The sequence below is a fragment of the Camellia sinensis genome, chromosome 4 (assembly GCF_055761805.1).
Source record: "Camellia sinensis isolate YWXY chromosome 4, ASM5576180v1, whole genome shotgun sequence".
In the NCBI taxonomy this organism is placed as follows: domain Eukaryota; kingdom Viridiplantae; phylum Streptophyta; class Magnoliopsida; order Ericales; family Theaceae; genus Camellia; species Camellia sinensis.
In genome coordinates, this window is record NC_138964.1 from 181,891,950 (window position 1) to 181,918,952 (window position 27,003).

Consider the following 27,003-nt stretch of genomic DNA (forward strand, 5'->3'; position numbering starts at 1 on the left):
GCAGCTCCCGATAGATAAGAAAAAAGCACACAAACTGCAAATCAAAGCCCTCCGATACTATTTGGATCCGCAGGGAAAACTCTACAAAAAATCTCTTTCTAGGCCGTACTTAGAATGTGTTCACCTGGATAAAGCCAATGAACTTTTGTCTGAAATACATTAGGGCAGTTGTGGTGCCCATTCGGGTGGACGTTCTCTGGCCCATCGCGCCGTATCGCAGGGGTACTATTGGCTGACCATGCGAACTGATGCCGAGTGTTATGTCAAAAAATGTGAGCAATGCCAAAACTTTTTCCCCTTAACACATCTGCTTGCCGAGGAGTTAAATTCTATCACTAGTCCTTGGTCGTTCGCTCAATGGGGGCTTTATATCGTTAGACCATTACCACGGGCCCCAGGCGACATGCGATTCCTAATTGTTGTAACGAATTATTTCACAAAATGGGTCGAAGTGGAGGCACTAATACATATTCGGGATTTTGACGTTAAGCATTTTTTATGGAAAAACATCATAATGAGATTCGACATACCGTGAGCACTTGTTTCAGATAACGGTACCCAGTTTGATTGCGGCGTGTACTGAGAATTGTGCAACATTTATGGTATCCGGCCATACTTTTCCTCGCTGGCTTACCCCAAAGCAATGGTCAAGTAGAGGCCACCAACAAGGTTATTTTGGATGGCATCAACAAAAGGCTGGAGAAAACTAAAGACAGATGGGTCGAAGAGTTGCCCAGCGTGGCAGCATGCTGTGGGCTTATTGCACTACTCCAAGGCAATCCACTGGAGAAACGCCATTTGCTCTGTGCTTCGAAACTCAGGCAATCATCCCCCTAGAGATCGGCCTCCCAACCTTGAAATCGAAGGTTTTTGATATGGACCGAAATGATATGATGTTGGCCTTGGACTTGACTTTGATTGAAGAATGCCAAGACTGTGCCCTTGCTTCCATGGCACAATACCAACAACAGCTTGCTAAATCGTATAATCAACGTGTTCAGCTATGCCGTTATACACCAAGAGAATTCGTCCTTAAAAAAGTGCTTCCCGCTGCCAGGAATCTGGCTGATGAAAAATTGGGTCCTAACTGGGACAACCCCTATCAAATTGACTCAATCGCAGGGACAGGGGCATATCGGCTCAAAGACATGGATGGAAGAAGCTTGCCGCATCCGTGGAATTCTACACACTTGCGCAAATTTTATCATTAAGTTAACTTGTACGGTACAACAGCTTGTTTTGATTTTACGCCGTGATATCTTTTTTTTTCCAATACAATGTTCTCTCTTGCCCAGTAAGTTCTGGTTGTGTTGCCCAGTGAGTTCTGGTTGTGTGAAAAAGTCTTTGAATTTGGAGCGCCCTTCGTGGAAATCACGATTGGCCAACATTAAAAGCCTTCGAATTCAGAATGACATGTTTGGGCCGAGCAAGCCTCTGAATTCGGAGCGCCCTTCGTGGAAATCACGATTGACCAACATTAAAAGCCTTCGAATTTGGAGCGTCCTTCGTAAATGACACGTCTGGGCCGAGTAAGCCTTTGAATTCAGAGCGCCCTTCGAGGAAATCATGATTGGCCAACAGAAAAAGCCTCTGAATTCAAAGCGCCCTTTGTGGAAATCACGATTGATCAACACAAAAAGCCTCTGAATTCGAAGTGCCCTTCGTGAAAATCACGATTGGCCAACATTAAAAACCTCCAAATTCGGAGCCCCATCCGCGAATGACCCATTTGGGTGGATTAAGCCTCCAAATTCAGAGCGCCTTTCGTGAATGACACGCTTGGGCCGAAAAAACCTTCGAATTCGGAGCACCCTTCGTGAATGACATGTTTGGGCTGAGTAAGACTCCGAATTCAGAGCGCCCTTCGTGGAAATCATGATTGGCCAACACAAAAAAAAGCCTCCGAATTCGGAGCACCATCCGCGAATATTGTGATTGATAAAGGCAATCGCAATTGACGTAAAGTAGTAGACACAACTTAATCTACAAGCATTGATCGAAATAGCATATAGACATTTAGAATAATATGTTTATTTAATAGATCATGAGTACATGCTTTACATAAAAACGGAACAATGTACATCAAAATTATTCGACTCCCTCCTCGTCATCAGTCTTCTCGGCATCGAAAGCCTCGAATGGAAAAGTATAACTTTGATACAAGGGTGACGCTGGATCGACGCCCGCGGCCTGGAGAGCCTTGATCCATCCATGCTTAAATCCGCGATTTTCACATCGACAGACTTCCTCGGCTAGTTTTTCCTTCGTCTTGTCTATTCTAATTTTTCGGCCGTTATGGAAGCCTTTTTCATAGGACCTAGCCTTCGCAGATTCTATTGCGAACATACTCGTTGTTTCTCGATCGGCAATCGCGTGATCCAGAATTCGGCGGTTTACTCACTCCACGATAATCGGATTCACTTGACTCATCAAATAAGCCTTAGAGGTGTTAGCTTTCTTCAGCTCATTTTTGGCCTTCTCTGCGTGAGCTTGCAAGCTCTGAATACGAGCATCCCTTTGCTCTATCTCTCTTCGCGCGGTACGAAGACGCATGCCAATTTCATAGGCGGTATACAAACCCTTTATTGCTCCATGAATGCCCTCTCGAAAAACCTCATAATTAGCCTGACCGACCATGGATTGCTGAACTTCTGGCGAAAAAATCTGTCGAGCAAACTCGATTGCTACATTTGGGTCGCGGATTATGGAATCTGCCTCCGTCATCGGTTTGTTCCCAACGAAAACTGAAAAACTCAACGGGTGTGGTGTCGCGCTAGTTTCTCCCTTCGAGCGAGGGGAGTTACCTCGTTGCTATTTTTTCTTTCTGGGTGACCTACTTCGATGACGTATGGAATGACGTTTCTCACGCTCCCTCGACGTCTTACTCCCCATGCGCGTTGGCTTGCCACCTCGATTCATCTTTGCATCCAGTTCTACCAGTGTTCTACATTCCCCTCTACTGTTGAAGAATAGTTTTTTTGCCATCCACAATCGTTCACACTGCTTTTTTCCCTCATAATTTGTTGGATTTGAACGCAGCAATGGCACCTCCGCGCAAACAGCCCCTCACCCCATTTATTTATTACGGGTGCAGTACTTTCGAGGTGCTCTCATCAATGCTCGCTTTCAAGGCCTTGCGCCGATAGGTTCATATGCCCCAGCCAATCCATGATCCACCGATATTTGATATTCCGGTTCATTCATTAGCTAGGGCAAGGGCAGATTCATTAATCTAATCGGCTAAATTTCAAGGCCTTACGCTGATAAATTCATGTGCCCTAGCCAATCCATGAACACAGCTATTCTGCGCTCCAGTTCATTCATTAGCTGGGGCAAGGGCATATTCGTTAATCTAATCAGCTAAATTTCGAGGCCTTGTGTCGATAAGTTCATGTGCCCTAGCCAATCCATGGACACAGATATTCGGCGTTCCGGTTTATTCATTAGCTGGGGCAAGGGCAAGGGCAAATTCGTTAATCTAATTGGCTAAATTACGAGGCCTTGTGTCAATAAGTTCATGTGCCTCAGCCAATCCATGAATCACCGATATTCGGCGTTCCAGTTCATTCATTAACTGGGGCAAGGGCATATTCATTAATTTATTCAGCTAAATTGTAAAAATACGTAGCTATTTAATTGGATTTCAAGGCCTTGCGCTGATAAGTTCATGAGCCTCAGCCAATCCATGAACCATCGATTTTCGGCATTCTAGTTCATTCATTAACTGGGGCAAGGGCATGTTCATTAATTTATTCGGCTAAATTGCAAAGATACGCAGCTATTTAATCGGATTTCAAGGCCTTGCACCGATAAGTTCATGTGCCTCAGCCAATCCATGAACCACCGATATTCAGCGTTCCGGTTCAATCATTAACTGGGGCAAGGACAGATTTGCTAATTTATTTGGCTAAATTGCAAAGATACACAGCTATTTAATCGGATGTTTAATTTACTCATCTTATGATCTTACATCCTACTAGATTGTTAACTAGCACATGCAATAGACAGAAAAGCAAAGGAAGTTTTCATTAATAAATTAAGTACAGATAGTAGTCATTTTACACATGAAAATTACCCTACATATAACTTCTAACCGAAGTAAATAAACAAAAATCTACTAACAAAAATCTACGAAAACTATGCATGGAAGATGCCTAACAAAAATCAAAGTATCACCCTAGTCAATCTTCAGGGTCAGACTCCAGCGGCTCAATGTTCACCTGCTCGTATGGAATCGGCTGCACCAATGTCACATTAGCGACAGTAAGAGCTTTGAGCTAGCCGTGTTTGAAGCCCCGATTCTCGAACTTGGGTACTTCCTCCACGTAGTTCTCCAAGGCGACGTCCTTCCCAGCTTGGAATGCTTTGGAAATCTCAGAGTCGGCCATTTCCTTTGCCTTCTTCGACTCTTCCAAATCGGCTTCCAATTTGGCAATCACCTTATTGGTTAACTTGAACGCGTATTCGCTCGCGTTTGCCTTATCTTCGGCGGCCAACCTGAGTTGGTCGGAACTCTTCACCTTTTCTGCCTTGGCGTCGGCTCTTGCACGTTCCTCCACCATTTTCGTCGTCTCTCAGACTCGGCTCTTTGAGAGGCCTCCACGGCCTTGCTTTTTTCATTTTCAATTTTGTCTTTTTAGAAAGCTGATCTATTCAATAACATCATGTTGACGACGGCCAATCTCGGCTATCCTGTCCGTCGTCTGCAAAATAAGGAATTGGAGTTAAAAAATTAAAACAAATAAAATAATAATAAAGGTGGAAGACTGTAGATAAGGCTCAAGTTATGTATCAATATGACCGATTGAGCGGCTAATGCTATTGACAGCAAATCTGGCTCCGCCCGAAAAGTCGTTCTGTCAACCGGCTGGGAAATTGAGGAAGCCATGCTTAAGGCCACCGCCGGATCTTTCAAAGCAGACGCATTAGAAGCAATCAGCACGTTCTTTATCCTTGGTTTAACGGTGAAGGGCACAATCGAGTTCGACTCCTCTATGCGAGGTCGTTTATCGGTAAGGTTTTCCTCGGGTCAGCTTCGCGCTCGGCGGAACGCTTTTCCCCCTCTGCTTGGCTTCCTGATCCAACTGCTCGATTATTTGCTCTGTCTCAGCCGTTTTAATCTGAGTTGTTTCTTCCACGATAACAGGTGGAGAAGATTCAGTCACGGCAACAGGGGGAGGTTCAGATCGGTTGGTCTCGACCCTCCTCCGGGAGGCCATCCTTTTGGAGTTTTTCCTCCTGGCCAACTGTGTGAGCGACTCCCCAGCCATGTTCTTAGGATAGGCATCGGGAAGGTGCTTTAAGTCGATAAAAATATCTTCAAATGAGACGTCCCCTCGACCGAAAGTTGATGGAGGGTTGGATTGATTAAGGCTGGCTTCTTCAAAAGCCAAGTTTAGAGCCTCGTCAACTTCTTCGGCTTCCAAAGTGGACTAATTCGGCTGCTCGGCGACTTCTTCGGCTACCTGTTCTTCCGCCTGCTCCGAATCAGAAGCTTCCAAACCAACCTGCCTGAGGTTTTTGAAGTTGGGGAAGATAAGGGCCGTGAGCTGTTGTTTGCCCCTTGGAATCGGAATATTGTCTGCTGCCAAAAAGGTTGAGTAAGTCGGCTTGTATCTCAAAAGTATGTGGGCCGCCCTCCCTTACTTCTGGGGGTTTGGACGGCCAAAGAACTGGAGTGTGGTTTTGATTTCCACAAGCACAACGTCGTCGACCGAAACCAGAACTTTCTTCAAATCGTTGCCTGCATAAATAAAACGATAAGTGAATGGCAGGAAAGCCGAGTAAATATATAGCAAATATACGTAAGGAACTACACGGCCACCTGGTTCGCCTTTTCGTCTGGGCAGGCGATCTTCGCCCTTGTCGAATTCCCAGTTGCCTCGGACAACGACCATGACATCATCAATTCGCTTGCCAGAGCTGGCAAGCATAGTCACCAAATGATGGTCGGTGTCCTTAGCCTTGAGAAAGTAGCGCCCCTGCTGGCTAGAAGATTTGGCCAAGGCATAACAATACCGAATAGCAGGGATACCAAGATTGATCCTAAGGCGTTGGTTCAACTCTACAATTCCCATTATGATTCGGTAAAAATTTACATTAGGTTGGGAAGGGATTAGACCCCAGTGACAAAGGACGGCCCTTAAAAATGGGTGAAGGGGAAACGGACTCCGCCCTCAGCAATTGATAGGAGAGGAAAGATGATTGTACTCTCATCAGTCATCTCCATATCAATTGTGCTCTTTGCCACGAGTGACAGGTGGACGTCGTCAGGAATGGAGAAATGGCGTCGAAAACCAGAAATTCAATCCGTAGAAAGAAGGGCATTCAAATGTTCCTAGCCAGTTTAGGGAGTATGCTAAACTAAAAACAAACAAGGAAATAGGAATTGAAATGGAGGAGAAGAGAACTTACAAGAAGCAGAGAAGACAATGAGAAACGAGAGAAAGTTGCAGAGGTCGCGACGTGAAGGAGGTATACTGAAAAGCAAACCACAAATCTTACGTATTCAAAAAACATACATTTGAAGGGACAACATAGTTTCAAATCACATTAAATGAAGGAAGCGTACGAAGGGATGAGAAATTGTAATAATGCCTAAAAAGCATGTGCATTTTGACACTTACGCTGGAATGAGGTTAACCGTCGAATTTTTTGACTTTTTAAGTTTGAAACTAAACATGCCGACTAACTGGTGTCAGTAGGATGTTTGGGGGGTAATTGTGGGAGCCGAATATCAGTACATGCAGTGAAGCCGAATAACGTCTGACGATAATCAGGATATATATTATATTCGGCTCTGTCCTGTATGATCCCAAAGCCGAATAAACTAATCGGCCATAGAACTAGTTGAACAAAAAGCCGAGTGGAAATTGGCATACGACAGAAGGGGTTGAATGGGCAATCACGCGATGGATTAAGAGTGGGCCCGACCCTAGGGCCCAAAAGCGAATATAAATAGAGGAACATCGACCAAAGAAAGGTATGTAAGAACAGACACAAAAAAACTTAAGACTCAAGCAAACAAGAGACCTATACTGACTTGTCCGTCGGAGTGCTAATTTCAGCACCCCTGACAGGAGTGTTAATCCCTTTTTCAGGTGGTGATCAGAGGATCAGGGTTGTCCTTCAGGATCCAATAATATTTCCAAACCTACTTCTCTACACTAAAAACATTATCAATTTTCATGGTAATGTTCGAGATAGTTGTTTCGCTAACTAATGAAAAACAGAAAGCATGAGATTAAACGTTTTTATCATTCTACTTATTGGTTTGATTCAACCATCTAATAAAATTGAAAATATTATCAGTTTTTGTCAGTTTTAAAACTAAGAGCATTATCAGTTTTTTATTTTTTTATTTTAAACTATTTTTTTTTGGGTTGTCAATTTTGTACATCAATATTCCATCGTCATACTCCTTTATAAACACAAATTTTTTAGTTTTGCACAAAAAAAATAAGTCAGTTTTTTTGATTTTTTCCACAAAAAAAAGAAAAAACCATTAGTTTTTTTTTTCCAATTTAAAAGTTGATATTTTAAAGTTTTGAAAATCAAAATAAATGTCAAATTATTATGTTCCTTTATATGTAATCATAAATGATGAACAATCATTGTTGAAAGGCAATTCCGACTATTAAAATTTAATAAAACTTAAAAGTCTAAAAAATCTTAATTAGGATTTAATATAATATAAGTTTATAAATTAAGATTTGTGTACAAATGTCCCTTTAATATAACCACCCAAACGTATTATTACAATCCAATTAACTCGAACTGTTTGAGCTGGTTTGGTTTGGTCTCAATAGAATTGAATTGATTCTCCATTTAGGCCTTAGTTCACTCCCTCTATAAAGAACGGAAAATTCTATTTATCTTAACATGCATTCACTTAATTAATCTATTATAGTAGATTTGATTACATTGAATAATTTTTCATATAAAACAAAATTTATTGACTTTAATTTCTAATGATTGTATTTGGATTGGATTTTACTATACTTTGACATGTATTAACAATATTTTATTTTATTTGCATTATGTTTAAATGTTAAAAATTTATTTATTTTGATTTTTTTTTAAAGGACAAAGTCTAATTTACACTATTTGTTTATTATTAGAGTGATGCTACAGTTCCTAATTGAGATCACTAATTCCACTTCTAATGATTTGATTAAAACTATGTAAATGATCTCACACTATTCCCTCCATATTTAACTCCCTAATTCGACACCAATGATGGTGGAATTGGGAGAGGGGTAAAATTAAGAAATAATTTTTTTTTAATTATTATTTTTTATAAAACGAATTAAAAAATTAAAAAGAGAAAAAGTAATGCTAAAAACTCTAAATAACTTACCAAATAATTTATCAAAAATTCATATGAATATATGACTCACGTGAGCGTAGGATGCACCTTTATATTTTAAGTATTAAAGAAGTTGATTATTTTAATTTTTGGAGAGAAGAATATTGATTTTTTTATAATTGAATATAATATTTATGAGAAAAAATATAAGATAATTATAAATTAGATATAATTTTTTTATCTAATTAATTAATTTATTTTTTAATACTATTTTAATACAAGAAACTAAAAAAAGCCTGTGTGTTAACATTTTTTAAAGAGAAAATGAGAAGGAAGATGCACACCACGTTACAGAGCTATTCAACGGCAGACCTCTCTCCCAAGAGTCGTCGCGTATAGAGGGCCAATTGTCATCCAATTCCCAATTGTTAACTTCTCACAATTTACAAACCCACTGTTCTAATGTAATTTCCCAAGTTCTCATCACCGACACCACCTCATCCTACATTCTCACACCACCAAGTCAATTTCTCTCTCTCTCTCTCTCTCACCGACTCTCAGATCTTGTTCTTCCTTCTTCGAAACCTAAGGGGCTTTCTAGCTTATCAATTCAATCCTCAAAGCTTCATCATCAACGACAACAACAATGGTGGCAAAAGGGAGATACCCTCGAGGTCCTTCTCGGAAATCGTCTTCTTCCACACTCGTTATCGCCATGGTAATGATGTTCTCTTTCCTCATAGTCATCCTTCTCGCTCTCGGAATTCTCTCCATTCCCAGCGCTTCTCGTGCCTCTCCTCAGGCACACGATCTCACTTCCATCGTTCACAACACCGTCGACAGGTACGGTTTGCGTTTAATCAATTTTTCAATTTTCATTTTTTGTAAATATGTGATCTGATCGTGATGTGCAATTCAGGACTGATGAAGATGATGGGGGTGCAGATCAGTGGGTTGAAGTCATCTCTTGGGAGCCGAGAGCTTTCGTTTATCATAATTTCTTGGTTAGTTTTTTTTTTTTTTTGGTCGTCCAATGTTTTTCTGGATTCGTTTCTGTAATTTGATCTCATGCCGAAATTAGTAGGTTTTGAACATTAAGTGTAATGAAATTTTTTGATTTTGCATGGTTTGAGTTCTTCATTCTCGTTTGAAACTTTTGTAGAATATGATCTATGATTAATAATTCACCCATTTTAGTCATATCATACCATAGGAAGTGGAGCACTCAATTGTAAAGTATGTATTAAATTGGGATCCGGACAATTATGCATTACAGCCCGTGTTCATTAGAAATCTTTGGAATTTTTAGCCTCTGGCATCCGGACAATAATGCATTATTTCTGTTTGGACTTTCTGCTCGCATTGAATCTCTCATGCTTTATTATTGTAATTACATAAGAATCTCTGTTCTATAGGTTAATCATACAGACCAGTTCTGTATGTGTGTGCACACACACGTGCGCATGTGTATCTAATAGGATTCTAGGCAAATAGAATATGCATGTATATCTAAATTTTCTTTCCTTCTTTGTTGTGTAGTCTAAGGAAGAATGTGAATACCTAATCGATCTTGCTAAGCCCCATATGCAAAAGTCAACTGTTGTAGATAGCTCAACTGGCAAGAGTCAAGATAGTAGGTGCGCATATTCTACCTCCTCTCTGGGTATTTTTAAGTGGCTTTGCAAGATGAAGCTTACTTTTTTTTCTTTTGATTTCCTTTGTATACTTTTGTTCGGAGACCTCTGAGATAGTCTTTACATGCAGGGTACGTACGAGCTCTGGTACCTTTCTGTCTAGAGGACGTGATAAAATAATTCGGAAAATTGAGAAAAGGATTGCAGATTTCACCTTCATACCTGTAGGTATGCATCTGAGACACTTCTCATTAGTACTTTAGATTTTAGCAATGAGTATTTGAAGGTTCTTTTGATTTTTAGTGAGGTTTCATGTTGGTTTCTAGTTTCTACATGTTTTCCTGTCAAAATTTAAGATAAGGCATTGGTGTCAATCAAACTCATAAATGAAAATGGTGATGAGCTGTCCTAACACCCAATATTTGGAATTGGCTTTATGGATCAAACTATGATCTGCAAGGGTTGAGATTATTATTGACCAGCTCTCAGCTTGACCTCTACCCTCTATAAATTGATCCCATATTCCTGGTAGCCAATTGATTGCAGGTTAGGGTTGTGCTGTTAACGTTGGTTCGTACTAGTTGGCTGGTAGAGCTATTTACTGTAGGGAAATTATACTTGTCAATGTCATGGGAAAAGAATTTGTGATGAGCATCATGACTTTTACTGGATATGCTTGACATAATCCAACGGTATAAATTATGTGGATTGAAAGGTCATTACTTGTAAGGTTCTACCAATCTTCGTATAATTTGAAGTGTGCCACTGTTTATGTTCTTTGCCTTCAAATGTTTGATTGAGCTGCTAGAATTGAAGTTCATTGATGAAGGGGTTCCTTGTTTTGAAACTCGATAAAATATGGTAGGACCCTAAGCTAGCAAGTCTTTTTTTCATTTGTATATCTAATCTGGTGGGATAAGGTGAAGAGAGGGCCACAATAAGCTTTTTGTGATTTGAGTCATGAATGTTTTTCAAGTTGTCTACTATGTTACATGGACTTGGGTATGAGTATGGGGTGTGGGTCCAAGAGTCAGACCTTCATAAATTTAAATTTTAAGATATTGGGATATATATCCAAAAGTTGCAGGAGTACGTAGGCGTGTTATGGACACATATATGTTGCATATTGTATACTATTTTTAGATAAGATTTTTTTTTATTAGCTATTCGTAGATAAAATGTTCTAAAATTATATAGAAATGTACTCGAAATTAAATACATTTTGAGGAAATATAAAAATTTTCATTCATCCATATGAGATACTAGAAATATTTTTTTACTAGCAAATTTGAGTTTCTTCTTTTTCAAGCAGCGTAAACATTAACCATGTGTCTAAATTGGGTACGGTTGTAAGACACATTTCACATCCTTACCCTTGTCATATTATGTGGACATGGGTACTTGGGGAAATAGAAAAGTCCATGTAACACATGTCTGCCACTGTTTTTTACTGTATTTGTATGTAATTTAAACTCATATTAGAAATAAACAAGTGAACACGATTCCTATTCACTGAGAAAGAGTTCAGATGATTGCTAAGCGTTTGACCACCTAATCCATAGATCATATGGGTATGGGATTGATGCATTAAAGATTTTTCTCTAATTGCTGGTATGTTTGAACCAGGTCGTTTTTGCTGCTAGTCTTATGGAATAATGACTTTCTAAGTTTCTACAATTTTTTTACGTGTCAATTTTCAATAATATATATAGATAAAGACCCACAATTTTTGCATTTGTGTTATCATGTGATATATCTAGGCCATGTTTGGTTTGTGTTTTGAGATATTATTTCAAAAATAATTTTCTGGAGAGAGTTAGAAAATTTAAAATTTTGTTTAGTTGTATGCTTTGAAAATAGTTTTGGAGTTTTGGATTTTGGGATGATTTGATTGTTTTTTGTAGTTGAATAGATGGGTGTGAGAGAAAAAATGATTGATTGATGTGTAGTTGAGAGAAAAGTGATATTGGAATTTTTTAAAATTTTTTTTTAACCAAATATGTTTTTGGAATTTTTTCTCCAAAAACATGTTTTGAGAGACAAACCAAACATGCCCTCAGTTTCTTGGTCAGATAATTTGCAATTGTATTCAATAAGAGCCTCGCTGATTGTTACGAATAAAATACTTTTTGTATGATGTGGAATCCCTCCAAGGTAGCGACACTTTGGATCCACTTGTGCAAGGTAAACCCCAAATACCCAATCCAAGCCTTTGGTATTGGGTGAGCCAGGAAGTCACGAGTGGGAGTTGAACACATTAACAATAAAATCAATGACTATTAACAGCCTGCTTTGTGCACTTGATATTACTTGTTGATGGACTTTTGTGCTATTAGCTTTGGATATTTGTTGATTTTATTAGTAAATGTTCCTTGTTTTGGACAGTGTTTGATATGCAAAACTTCAGTTGATTTATTTTTGTAAATAGGCTTTGTTAAGATGTTGTAGAAACAATATTTTTTAAATCTTAATCTTCAGAACTCCCATTCCTCATGCAACAACCTCTACTGTTGCTAGTCAACTTCACACTATCACCAGCCTGCACCTGTCTAAGATTCATATACCCATTCTACTACTGAATTTTCAATTTATTTGACCAAACCATGGAATTTTCTAATTTTTGTCTCCCTTTCTCTAGTCTACTTTTAGTTGGTAAATTTTACTTTGTTATTTGGTGTTCTACACTCATTTGGTATTTGTTTGTGTAAATGCAATGATTTATAGAGCATGGGGAAGGACTTCAAATTCTCCACTATGAGGTTGGCCAAAAATATGAACCTCACTTTGACTACTTTGCTGATGAGTTTAATACAAAAAATGGAGGTCAACGCATTGCTACAGTTCTAATGTACCTGTGAGTAATATATCCTCCAACGATATTGCGTTGTGGTTTTTTGTGTAGGCCCTTTAATATATATATATATATATATTGTCAATTCTGTCATGGTACAGCTCAGATGTTGAAGAAGGGGGTGAGACAGTATTCCCTGCTGCCAAAGGAAATTATAGTTCTGTGCCTTGGTGGAATGAGCTATCTGAATGTGGGAAAGGGGGACTTTCTGTTAAACCAAAGATGGGTGATGCATTGCTTTTTTGGAGCATGAAGCCTGATGCAACTCTGGATGCTTCAAGTTTGCACGGTTAGCCCTTGTTTATTTGATTGGCTGTAAACAGTTTGTGCTAGAGATATCAGTAGTGTGTTCATACTGCACTGCCAAGAGGGGCTTACCCATATTTTTGGCTGGGTGTTTTTTCATAACCTAATTCACATTTTCCTTCTTGTTGATGAGTTCACTATTTTTGCAATTTCAATCATGCAACAATGAAATCATTTGAAGGTGCTAGCTGATGTAGCTTTTAAAGAATATAGATTTTGAAATTATATGTTTTCGTTAATATTCTTAAGGAGCTTCAAAGCCCCCTTCATCTTCCACTCCACAAGTGTCTTACTAAATTTTTTTGAATAATATGTGTTATTTGTGATTTATTTTGGTCTACTTTTAGGTGGCTGCCCCGTTATTAAAGGGAACAAGTGGTCTTCTACAAAATGGATGCGCGTCAGTGAGTACAAGGTTTAATTTACAGTCTGGAAGGTAATTTTATATACCTTGATGAGATTAAAAAAAATCCCATGATTGAACTTTCCACTATAAGCATATTTTTTCGCATGTATCTCATAAAAATACAGAATTTAATGGTTGTGAGACTGCCAAACTGGTAGCATTTGCAACTTGGATCTTTATTGACATATATGGACATAGGATGTCTGATGTGTAGGCTTGTGTGTATTATGAAATTCAGTTTTTATGGTTTGTGGTGATTAGTTATTAGTATTAGAAAGGCCGAAACCCTGATCTATGCAAAATATTAAGGATGAAAGTTGACTTAGTTCTAGATATTGTCCCTGTAAATTTATTTTGGTGCTTGATATTTCCGTATAATCTATTTACCATCACTATGATAGCCTGATAGGTATGGGTGCAGCATGTTGATTCCTTTATCTTATCTTTCTATTGGCCACAGCTTCTTTCCGGTCCAAATCGGACTGGAGGGTGCTGTTGGGCCTCCGTGGCCCACCATGGAGCCCGCATCGATGATCCGAACCGTTGAATGTGTAAGGCTCGTTGAGTATTTCATTCCTGCAAAAAATTTGTTGATTAGATATTGATAGCCACTTGATCAGATCATATTTGTGTCAACAGTAAGTATGATTCTTAAAATAAATTGTTATACAAATGTGGGCTGATCAAGTGTCTATCAATGTCCGATCAACATGATTTTTTACCGGGATAGAGTACTCGAGAAGCCCTAGATATTAAAGGTTTGAATTGTTGATGCGGGCTCCATGATGGGCCCATAGAGGTCCAACAATGCCCTTCAGTTGGGATACCCAACTGGAGAGGAGCCTCTCCCCTTTCTATTTTCTAATGGGGGATTTGGTCAAAATCTCCTCTCATAATAAAATTTTAATACATTAAGGACAAGTACAAAAAGCTTTCTTTGAAAAGTGTAGAATACATTACTATTACCAAAATATCCGTAGTGACTAATTTAATATTTTAAACTTTAAAATGATATAACTTTTGATCTAGATGTTGATTTTTTAAAAAAATTAGTATTTTTAGAATTTTCTTATCAAGATCTATCAAACAAGATCTAGGTCTATGTCATCAAAAAAACGCTAATACTCTAGCGAATTACGTATTTGTACGCACGTTCCGAAATATGGTACACTTCCGTTTCAAAATGGTAAATTTAATGATCCAAAATGGTAAATTTAGTGATCTAAACTGATTCCATTTTTTTTTTCCCCAATATATGTCCTTAAATGTTACCTTAGGAGGAAAAAAAATCAAATATATTGAACTAAAATTTAAGATGAGTTAAGTTTTAATAAGACAAAAAAAAAAAAAAAAAAAGCTCATAATGTTCATAGAAAATATTAAATTTTATTGGATGTCTAATAGTTTAAAAAAAATTACTTTAGAAGTACCTTAAATTATTAAATATAATATATACAAGTCTATCTTTATCGTACCACATTTTGGAGTATGCGGCGTACGACATTCCAGGTAACATTGATCTAGGTTGACTATAAAATTTTTGAAAAACAAAAATTACCGTCGTAACTGATGTAAACAGTAAAATTTTACTGTTAACGTTAGTTTCATCAAGAAAAAAAAATTACGTTTTTTTTTTTATAAAGAATTTCATAACCAATATGAATCTTGTTTAATATATCTTGACTAAAGGATTATAAAACTACTAATTTTATTAAAAATCAATACATAAATCAAAAGTTATAACATTTTAAAATTTGAAATATAGAAGTAGTTACTAAGGGTAAGATTGTCTATAAAAAAATGAAAACAAATTTGTTTGTCCTCGATGAAAGAGGCACTTCTTCTCCAAGAGGCTTACTAATGAAAAAAGTCTGGACCGTCCTTTTCACTTTAAAGGGGACCAATGAGGGACTTTTGGCCATATATCCCTTTTCTTAATATTTGGTTTATAAAAGATCTCATCCAATGGATGAGTTATGTGATTGTTGTTCATTGACATGTACCAAGTAGGCCTTAGACGTGTGTCTAAATGCATTTTAGGCGTAATATAGAATTGAAAATTCAGTCTACATTTTTGGGTTTACTTTTATTCTCTAGTCACAAGCAATGAAGCACGGACATGCGACACGACACGGACACGTAAAAACGTAAATTTTCAAAAAATAGGGGACGTGGCATGCTAGGGACACGTTCAATATATCTAATTTTTTTATATATTATATGTAAAATTAAAAAATATATACTATTTTTATATGTAAAATTAGGCATCGATTATATATTATATGTAATAATAGTAATAATATACACTATTCAAGTCTTTTTTATATATTATATGTAAAATTAAAATTTCATTTATTATATGTAAAATTAAAAAATATATACTAATTTTATTTTGTGAATTTTAAGTTTAACAAAAATAAAGATAAAAAAATAAAAAAGAAAAAAGAAAAAAAAAGAGTGAAGGAAATAAAAAAAATAAAAGAGGAGAGAGAGAGAGAGAAACGGGTGAAATAAAAAACAGAAGGGAAAGTGAAAGGGGGAAGTGAAATCAGAGAGGGAGAACAGGAGAAGTCGAAGTCGAAGAAGAGGAAGGAGAAGAAGATGGAGACGAAGAGGACGAGGCGAAGAAGAAGAAGAGAGCAGACAAATACCTCAGCTTCTTCGTTGATCTGAACAGGTTAGGCTCCTCTCTTCTCCTTCCTCTATCTCTTTCTCTGTCTCTGTCTGTCTCCTCTTATCTCCTCCCTCGATCTCTGTCTTCTCTTCTCCCTTGATCTCTTTCTCTGTCTCCTCTTCTCCCTCGATCTCTTTCTCTCTCTCTCTCTTTCAGTTAGGGTTCTCTCTTTCAGTTAGGGCTTCGATCCACCTCAGGCGTGTTCGGAAAGTGTCACAGTGTGTCCATGGCGTCTCCGACTGCAAAAATTAAAAAAAAAAAAGAGGACACGTTAGAGAGAGTGTCGGACACGTGTCCACCGCGTGTCCGTGTCCGTGTCCGACACTCGTACGCCGGCCCTGAGGACGTGTCGGTGCTTCATAGGTCACAAGTTATGTGGTCACATTTTTGCGTATCCTTGATTTGTTTCTTAGAAGTTTGCTCAACATGTGTCATTGGCATGCCAAGTACGTGCTCATATAGCATAGTCAACAATTTATTGACCTTTATGTTTGAAAATATGCATGTATGTGTGGGTTCATGTGTCCACATCTCCAACATGGAATGCCACATCATCACCATGTTACCATCTTCATGGACTTGGGATTCATGTGTCAACCTTGTGAGGTGACATGTGGACCAATCACATATCTCCATATGCTCTCCTCCTTGGTCATCCATGTTGGCCGAGGCTAACATATGCACTCAGACACCTCCAGAGGCACCTTGTTGCCCACTTGCCTAGATGCACTCAATGCAGCCACTTGGATTGCCCAAGCCAACTCCTACTCAAGCGCATCACCCCTCCCACATTCAATGACATGCGTGGGAGTGGCGACCCTCTACCCAAGTGTGTCCCTCACATCTCTCTATCCCTTATATCCAAGGTTATCTCGATTTACCTCCAAAAGGCACCCTGTTGTTCTCTCGACAACTTAGGTCTGGAGGAGGTCCAAGGGACTCCTTTGGGGTTTGTGTCGTGGTCATGGGGCACCCAAAAGGCCCCATGGGGACCTTTGGGGATATGTGGCTTAATGGTCAAAGTTGAGGGCTCAACAAAGCACTCGTATTCCTTTTGAGAGAGACTTGCACCTTGAATGGTCATAGAGAGAGATCTCCCTAAGAAGACAACTCCAGACCATGACACACATGGTGCACTTTATGCCTACTTGTACCTGTGGGCCATGTCCAATCTCCATTGTAGCTGTTGTGTTGCCTGAGGATTTCCATACCAACTAGTAATGTCTGACGACTCCACGTCGAGCCAAGCATAGGAATTCATCTATCCTGATTCAGGCACTTGGCAAGGTGAACTAGTCTCCATGGCTTGACTTTCCTTTAAATAGGAGGTCTTTACCTGTACGCGTGCATGAACAAGCCTCTCCTTGGTTGGCAAGCCTAGAGGTTCTGATACTACATCCACTCTCTTTCACCATCTAAGACCACTTCAGTTGTCACCCCCCTTCCACCTCTGGTGGTCCTGCACGTCTAGAGACATGGGAGTGTTTTAAAAGGCTCTAGGCGCACCGAGGCGATAAGGTCTCTTATAGCCTAAGCACGAGGTGAGGTGCGGCACGTGCCTCACCAAAGTGAGGCGCAAGTAGTAGAAGAAAAGCGAAATTATAAAATGGACAAACTTTTCAACATAACAAATATATATAGAATTCTAAAAATTATAAAGCAAGCTTCACTATTTCAAATAATTGATAAACATAACTTCAATATTCTAAAAACTAGAAATATAATATCCAACAAAAGATATAAAGTATCACATTCGCATCCACCAAAAACCTCAAGTTTTAAGATTATTCACATAAAGCTCAAAACCACTAAGCTTCTAGTTTGCAGTTCAAAAAAGAAATAAAAAGTACTTAATCAATAGTTGGAGTAGAAAAATAGGTCAAGTCCATGAAGCCCACGCGTCGTACCTCGAAAAAAAGCCCTCGCCTTAGCGCCTAAGCTTTGCCTTATGTATTGCGTCTCGCCTCAACTTGTTCGAAGCGCAAGGTTGCGCCTCGTGCGGTGTGTGCCTTTTAAAACATTGCATGGGACAATTTGAACTACTTATTCATCCTCATCCATCCACCATATGCATTTACATATGTAGCTCCTAGGGATGTTGGTGTCAATTTAGATGAGTTTGCAATTCACATACACTTATCTTTCTTTTATTTTAGATTTTTGAAGGGTGCATGCTGCTATTGAGCAATTCTTCTTGTGTCCAACTATTCTAAAGTGGTCAAAATGATGGCATACCGAAATGTTGTTGTAATTAAATTTTAAGCCATGTGTGTGTGTGTTGTAATTATGGACATAGAGGATATCATTTTGGAACATAATGAAATATATTATGAATGAGAAACAAAATAGTGGAATTTTTAAGCTATTAATTAAAGTTGATGAAACTACCCTGTTAATTGACCCTTCTCCCCAAGTGCAGATTAGTACTCACAACGGGTTATTTATTTCTTACTGTCCAGTAATATAATATGCCATGCCAACAGAACACTGGCCAAAATCTGGTGGAGCAGGGGTTTGCCCTATTCTTTTGGGGCTTACTGCCTTCTACTTTCTCCTTCCAGTTCCTTCTCTGGACTTAATTTCTCTGAATCCTGTCATTCAAGTATGTTGTCATTGTTCATAACTTCAAACACTATATTTTATTTTATCCCCCTCCAGGCAATCACCCAAACAACAACAAAACCACAATTGCCAAATAAAAATCCGTGGAAAGAGCTTGTTTCCAATTAAGGTTATGTTTGGATAGTAAATTTGTTGATAGATTTGCAGAGGGAAAAACAAAGCAAAGAGGAAAGAAAAATAAAGTAGTTTTTTGCTTTCACAAATAAGCCATACCAAATCAAGCATTGTGCTTAGGGCTGCAAATGAACCAAGCCGAGCCGAGCCGAGCCGAGCCGAGCCGAGCTTTGTTGAGTTCGAGCTCGGCTCGGCTCGGCTCGTTTACTTATTGAGCTCTTTTATTGAGCTTGAGCTTGGCTTGATAAGGAATTGGGCTCGGGTTCGAGCTCGGCTCGGCTCGGCTTGGCTCGTTAATATTAATGAAAGTCGAGCTCGGCTCGATAATTCTTAAAAAAATATTATTTATATTATTATTTATATATATTTATATATTATTTAATATATAAATAATATATTTATTATATAATTTAAATAAAGATAAACGAGTCAAGCTTGATGAGCGGAACTTATGCGAGCTCGAGTTCGGCTCGTTTACTAAACGAGCCTAATATTCAAGCTCTAGCTCGGCTCATTTACTAAACGAACTGAGCCGAGTCAAGTCCTTAACGAGCCAAGCCGAGCTTATTCATGAACAATTCGATTCATTTGCAGTCCTAATTGTGCTCTATTCAAATGGGGTCTGATTTCGTTTTCCTTTATATATATATACTAGCGGTTGCCACATGCGATGTGTGTGCAAGTTAAATAAATAAAAATAAAATAAGATATTTAACATATATTAGTTGTAATTTCAAGTGGTAAGAGTCTTTTCTATCAAATTTGTGGTCTTGAGTTCAAGTCTTATCTCATTCTCTTCTCTAATATATATATATATATATTGATAGATAATTGAGAGATAGAGCTTTAAGAAACTAATCTAAGTGCTCACATATATAATAGTATAGATAGATATACATATATAAATACACTAGTGGTGGCATACACGATGTGTGTGCAATTTAAATAAGTAAAAATAAAAATAAAGAATAAAGAATTATATCATAATATGCATGTTGTCCAAGTGGTAAGAGTGTTGTGAATAAAACCTAAGGTCTTGGGTTCAAATTTTTTTCACTCCAATTTGTAACTTTTTATTTTAGCCTAGAAAAAGTTGCCATGTGGCATGACATGAAGGTTTGCACACCATGTCTAGCCATCACTTAACAATAGTATAGATAGATAGATATATGCTCTATCAAGCGCCATATGCTTAGTTAAATTAAGTAAATTCAACCATAGTTTTTACCTGCATGTTCATATTCAGATTCATGTTCATAATCTGATGGGACTTTGATGTGTTGGTTGTTTGGACTTAGCTATTTGACACACAATCCTCCTCTTTTGTCCGGCCTAGGGACTGGCAATGTTGAAAAACAATGCCGGTAGAGTTTTATCCTTCCATAAATTCTCCGCAAATAAAACCAGTGAATATATCAGTATTGGAGTTGGCCATCATTGTTATTACCATTACTATGATTATTGTCATTGTCATTATTTTTATGATGAGGAGGAGGATTATTATTATTATTATTATTATTACTACTACTTATGGATTATCTTCGTTGGCAGGTTTGCGAATGAGTTCATTTGGGTATACTGTTGTATTCTTTGTATCAAATGATGATAGAATGTCAAGCGGGAGCTCCTCGGGTGTTAGAGCGTCAAAGTCTGTGATAAAACCTTCATACATTAGTTATGTGCTTCATGCCATCAATTTTGATTTACAGACTATCTTCCTTCTAACTTTTATGCTTTGTTGGGTTTCCATCTATGTTGCCATAAAAGGGTGGGGAAATTTCAAATGAACTTCAAACTTATCAACTACCTAAGGAGATTGAATTGCTGAGTGATTCACTGACACCTAAATTCTGAAACAAAATTATATATATATTTGGTGAATATATAGATATGGTTTTTTTTTTTTTTTTTTTAATTTGTTATCTTTTATTGGAGTAAAAGTGTTTTGAAAATAGGTGAAATGGTTAGAAAGTGTTCTGATCTCAGTGAAAATTGTAATTGAATTCAATAAATAGTGTATTATGTTTCTGTGGGAACATAATTTTTGAATGACAGCACGTTGCCGATGTCTCACCGAAGTGCCAGCCAAAGTGTTACGTGTCCTGGTCATGACACCGAGATCATCTCAGCTAGGTTGAGGTTATCTACGAAGATACTGGAATCCAGGATAAGGGGATAAGGGACAAGAGTCCTAGAATGTGAGAAGACTTCTGTTTGAGTAAAGATAAGACTCTTAGAGAGTTTATCCTAATCCTACTGGGAGTCCAAGATTAGCAGTAATCTTAAGTCCATTAGAGCTAGGCTTCTATTGGGACTAGGATTGTATTGGCTATAAAAAGGAGGCACCTCCTATGGGTCTAAGGTATGACTTTTATGCTCTATCTAGTGAGTTAAGCACTATTGGTTATCTTTAAGATATATTTTATTGACTTGATCGTTGGAGTGCTCCAGGGTGGACGGGCGACCGTCGGAATCTCTTCTTTTTGTTACAGGTTGTTCGGGCTTAACCTATTCTGCCGGTGTTTTCTAGCTGAGTGCTTGATTGGCAGTGTGGTCGAAAATTAACCCACAATTTGGTTCCGTCTATGGGAAAGAAAGGAGAATAGATGGCCAGCAACGGACAAAAAGAGAAGGTTGGGAACGACATCCCTACTGGAAGTGGGAAACATGTAGACTTTGACGTCGAAGAAGACAATTGTAACGAAAAGACTCGTGATAATAAGCATGGAGAAAAGGACGTCGGCCAGGAGGGCAACATGCCAAAGAAATTGGACCGAGGCGGGTACTATAACGAAGACGATCTCCAGGTGTTGAAAGAAAGATGCATGCGGAGGGACAACGAGGTGAAGGGAATGGCGAACAAATTGGCGGACCTGCAAACGGTCGTCAATTTCTTGATGCAGATCAACGTCATGCAGCCATTGATCCCGCTACAAGATACGCCGATTCCAGCGGCCAAGAAAGATGCCCAGAAAGGGGGGCAGAACATAGTTCCTGCAGTCCTTCAGCACGACAGGGCAAAGGGGCATTCTCACCGGCCTTCACGGGAGGTCGGGCATGGAGAATCAACGAAGGCTGGAGAATGATGCTTGGGAGTTAGAATTTACAAGCTAAGGTTGGTTTAACACTTGTTAAAATTTTAAAAATTTACAAGTTAAAGTTAAACTGAGGTCGTGTTTAACACTTGTTGAAATTTTAAAAATTTACAAGCTGAAGTTAAACCGGGGTCATGATTAAAGGAAGGAATGATATAGGTTCTGTGCGGGGAGCAAATATTCAGGTAAGCCCGCACTCCTTTCTTCCAAGCTCCTGTCTGTCCGGCCGACCTGCGAGCACAACGACGGTGAGCTACCGGGCGGTGTGTGGTTGGAAAACCCCTCTGACGATCAAGTTAGACACACAAACAAGGATAGAGAGAGAGAGAGGACTCAATTGTGTTTAGTGTTTATCTCACCAAAATGTCATCTGCCCAGCATGGGGGGCGCAGACTTACTTATATACCATCTGCACGCCAAATCCACTCCCATTCGTCTCTCGACACGTGGTGCTACTATTCCAATTGTCAGCACAAATCTTGCTGAACATCACCTAAACCGACTGCCAGCCCACTCTACTGGGAGCTCGGCAGCCGGTCTGCATCATCTCGGCTGTAGATAGCCGTGTTGTATAGCTGGCCAGAGCGCCCCGCTCGCCGCGCTCCGCTTCGACCAAGCTCGGGCATATCCCGGCATCGCCGAGCTCGGGACAGCTACGCTTGTTTGCCGTAGGCCTTTCTGCCGAGCAAACACATGTAGCTCGGTCTAACCTTGTCTTTCCTGGCGCCGGACAACCCATTTGGCAGGCTTCGATACCAAGAAGCTATGTAGCTCGGTCAAACCACACCTTGCATTAACCGAGCAGGATCTTTCAAGACAGGGCCATACTACCTCGGCCCAACCCTTGTTCGGCCCAAACCCGTTCGCCCCAATTCCAGATCATAAATCTCCCTCTTAGGTTCCATCGCCTCAGGATATCGAGGTAATAGAACCTAGGGGCAGTTGTGGGGACATAATTTTTTAATGACAACACGTCGCCGATGTGTCACTGAAGTGCCAGCTGAGGTGCCACGTGTTCTGGTAATGACACCGAGATCATCTCGGCTAGGTCGAGGTTATCTACGAAGATACTGGAATCCGGGATAAGCGGATAAGGGATAAGAGTCCTAGAATGGGAGAAGACTTCAGTTTGGGTAAAGATAAGACTCTTAGAGAGTTTATCCTAATTCTACTGGGAGTCCAAGATTAGCAGTAATCCTAAATCCATTAGAGCTAGGCTTCTATTGGGACTAGGATTGTATTGGCTATAAAAAGGAGGCACCCTCCATGGGTCTATGGTATGGCTTTTATGCTCTGTCTAGTGAGTTAAACACTATTGATTATCTTTGAGAGAGATTTTACTGACTTGATCGTCGGACTGCCCCCGGGTGGACGAGACACCGCTGGAATCTCTTCTTTCTGTTGCAGGTTGTTCGGGCTTAACCTATTCTGTCAGTGTTCTCCAGCCGAGTGCTTGATTGACAGTGTGGTCGAAAATTGACCCACAGTTTCTTTTTATATTTTTCTTGTGCTTTAGTGGCACTTGTTAGCAAGGGACTCATAAATTATTTCTTCCTCAAAAAACTTTACAAAATATGGTGCAAAACATCATGTTAAAACCAACTTATCATTTTGCTTGCTTCAGCAAAAAATATTTTTCTTAGTGAAAAATATTGTTTGAAAACATAATTTTTTTTTCTTATTATGCTACTTTAAATGTAGTCAGAAAACGGATGTTGTTTGACTTGCATAAAAAAATATTAATATTTCATAAATCTAAATGGTTACTTGAACAAAAACTTTCCTTTATAATATGAATATCATATAGAGCAACCATAAACTCAACCTAAACATATATATATATATTTTTTTATATATATTATATTTCTCAATATGCACATTTATTAGAGGTGGTGACACACCGGTGGCTATGACAACGATAACAATTGTATGGTTGTAAGATAGCGGCGACGATGGTTTTGGGTGGTTGGCACTGAGAGTAGTGGGGATAACAATTGTATGGTTGTAAGATAGTGGTGACGATGGTTTTGGGTGGTTGGCACTAAGAGTAGTGAGGATGCGAATGGTGGTGGTAAGGTAGCAGGGTGATGGTGTGCTAGTGCATTATCTTGTTAGGTTGAAAAAGGAAAAAGCTTCTTAGCTCGAATTCCTTGTGGCTCGATGGCCCAAAATTCAAATTTTTAGATTTTCTCTCTTTAGTCAAATATAATATAATATATCAATATTTTCTCTCTCCTTATACATTGTTTTCTGTCTCTATTCGAAGCCAAAAACCATTGAAACAAAGCTCTCAGCAGATCTCTCTCATTGAAGATCACTCTTACCCTTGCCTTGCCTTGCAGATCTCTCATCCCAATTTTATACCACTTGAAATTTATACCAACACTGTTGAATAGTTTTTGATCTTTGTCTGATTGTAATTGGGTGGTGCCTTGCACCTTCTAATACAGTTCCATCTTATTTATTTGTTCATATATATATATATATATATATTTACCATATAGAAAACAAGTTTGAAACCATGATACAGTTAACAATATTTAGGCAAACATTTGATGAAAAGGAGAAAAAATCATTCGTTCTTGAAAAATAAATTCTAATGCAAATTAAAATTAGATATCAACCTTGGAAGATACTTAGTCAGTATAAAAAGATTTGATGGATTCCTTATTTTCTTCCACTATGGACAAAGCACAATGTTGATGTCCACACACAGTAGTAGCACCCAGATCGATGCTCAGCGGCGCTGTTCCACTCCTCTCACTGTTTCGATCAGTGCTCAACGGTTGCACTCCGATCGGTGCTTAGCGGCGGCACTGTCGCTAGGTTAGGAAGGAGTCTTCACTCTGTTTTTTTTTTTTTCAATTGAAATGGGAATTGAGTTGAGCACACGCACAGGCACACACCAGATAGAAACTCAAAATCGGGCCACTCGAGCCACAACGTATTCGAGCTACGTAGTGGAGTTGGTTGAAAAAATATTATTTTACTTTCAAAAATTTTAAATTTTGTTTTGTTTTATTTTGTTTTGTTTTTTTGTCTAAATCAACTCTTTTTGTTTTTTTTTACAACGGATATATATATTTTTATTGAGTTGGGTTTTTGTCATATTAATTACCAAAAAAGTTTTTTTTTTGTCCGAATCAACTTATTTTTTATTGAACACAAAATCAATTTTCATTGACTTTTGGCACCAAGTACCAAAAATTATAAAAAATATTTTTGAAAATATCTTCTAGAAACATTTTTTGCACAAATTAATTCATATTTACTTTGAAATTTTTTTTCCTCTACTTTTATTTTAGTTCTATTAAATACTGGAAAATGTAAAAAATATTTTTTATAAATACTTTCTTTCCTTACAATATGATCTTGGTTAAGTCAGCTCCGTTTGGCAAGGAAGGTTGGACTATTTTAGCTACAAAAGGCAAAATAAGTTATTTTAGCCACAACAAACAAAACATCACATCCAATCCATAATCATTACATTATTCTCTCACAAAAAAAGTCAAAAAAGTCAAAAAATCTTTTTCAAACTAAGCTTTTTAATCCAAGCTAAAATAGTCAAAAAAGTCAAAAAGTCAACTCACTCTCCAAACGGAGGCTAAATTATCAATTATTTTTATAACTTAAAATGTTTAGAAATTTCAGACAATCTTAGGAGACACCAAAATTAACCCCAACTTCTCAAGAATCGAAACCCAAATATAATTAATGCTTGTTTATTTAAATAAAAAAAATATGGTGCGATGTTTGCATTCATATCTCTCCAACACATAAGTGAGGTTAGATTGCTTGGATTGGATTCGTTTGGGAAGAATTTTTTAAATCTGACTTTTTAGTCTGACTAAATTAGCTTTGTTTGAAAAGAATTTTTTATTTTTTTTTGATTTTTTTTGTTTTTTTATTAGAAAAAAGTAAAATAATTATAATTTAGATGTTACATTGTCTTATTGACATTGCCTATTTTATTTTTTGTGCTTTTTTAGTCCCACCAACTTCCCAAAAGGGGACAAAATTGAAAGAATCAACGACTTAAAGTTTTTTTCATCTTGATAAATAAATTTCATAAATTTTTCATATTTATGAAAAGTTTATAAAATCTATTTGTTTAATATTTTTCTAATCATCCTACACAATTTTTTTTTTCAAGAAATAAATGAGGTGGTTGTTTATTAGGTGCGATATTTGAATTCGAGTCTTATCACATCATCCCATTTCTAACAATTATAGAAGAAAAAAAAAGAAGTCAAAGAAAATGAATTTTTTTTTTTTTTTTTTGGGGTTAACTGATGAGAGATTATTTATAATATTCAGACAATCATAATCCAATAAAAAAAAGCCAAATAATTAGCCGAGTAAAGGGATATTGTAAGGGAAAAGAAACAACCACACCAATAATTAACCAACTTAATAAGAACTTTATAATGGAAAAGAAATAAACAATACAACTAAAACAAGAAGGAAAATGCATGAGACCCCGTGGGGGTCCCTATTTTGTTTTGTTTTGTTTATTTATTTATTTATTTATTTTTCAGCCATTGACAACCCCCGTGGAGGTGGGGGGTGTTAGGGGTCACTCCCACTGGGAGTCCCCAGCATTACCGAAACAAGAAATCATCAATCCTTGCATTTAGTAAGGATTGACCTCATAATCTCTCAAATAGAAGCGTACCAAGGATTTGCAACTTTAGTCTTGCATGGAAAGTACAAAGGCGTGATTATATTATAGTGAAAATATCCATATCTACTATATAGTGGTGTTTTGAGAAATTAGTAAAAAATTGATTTTTTTAGTTTTTTTAGTCTATTTTATCTTTTTGTAGGTAAAAAAATGTGAGAGGTGATGTGACTCAAAATGGATAAAAAGCTAATGAAGCTTATACATAAAAATAATGTGATAAAGATTCAATTGTTATATAATAAATCTTGAACTTAAAATAAAATTGAATAACACATTAGCCCTGTTTGGTAGGACTTATTTCCAGCTTAT

General features: G+C 37.9%; 2 protein-coding genes across 2 annotated transcripts; both read left to right on the forward strand.

The window, feature by feature from the left end:
• Positions 1-716: 716 nt before the first annotated feature.
• On the forward strand, positions 717-1,211 carry LOC145824286 (uncharacterized). The gene has a single exon (XM_082923913.1). The coding sequence runs from the start codon at positions 717-719 to the stop codon at positions 1,209-1,211; it is 495 nt and encodes a 164-aa protein (XP_082780039.1).
• A 7,329-nt stretch (positions 1,212-8,540) lies between these two features.
• Positions 8,541-20,820, forward strand: LOC114277368 (putative prolyl 4-hydroxylase 10). The gene is made up of 8 exons (XM_028219261.2): positions 8,541-9,151; positions 9,228-9,312; positions 9,848-9,945; positions 10,073-10,170; positions 12,667-12,796; positions 12,895-13,082; positions 13,447-13,535; positions 20,467-20,820. Exons 1-7 carry the CDS (start codon positions 8,955-8,957, stop codon positions 13,518-13,520), a joined length of 870 nt encoding a protein of 289 aa, XP_028075062.2. The 5' UTR covers positions 8,541-8,954; the 3' UTR covers positions 13,521-13,535; positions 20,467-20,820.
• Positions 20,821-27,003: the final 6,183 nt, after the last annotated feature.

Bases quoted from the DNA above. Each gene is read 5' to 3' on its own strand.
- LOC145824286 (XM_082923913.1), top strand. From the start codon at position 717: ATGGGTCGAAGAGTTGCCCAGCGTGGCAGCATGCTGTGGGCTTATTGC.
- LOC114277368 (XM_028219261.2), top strand. From the start codon at position 8,955: ATGGTGGCAAAAGGGAGATACCCTCGAGGTCCTTCTCGGAAATCGTCT. The intron at 9,152-9,227 runs GTACGGTTTGCG...TGTGCAATTCAG, and splicing joins GTTCACAACACCGTCGACAG to GACTGATGAAGATGATGGGG. The intron at 9,313-9,847 runs GTTAGTTTTTTT...TTTGTTGTGTAG, and splicing joins TCGTTTATCATAATTTCTTG to TCTAAGGAAGAATGTGAATA.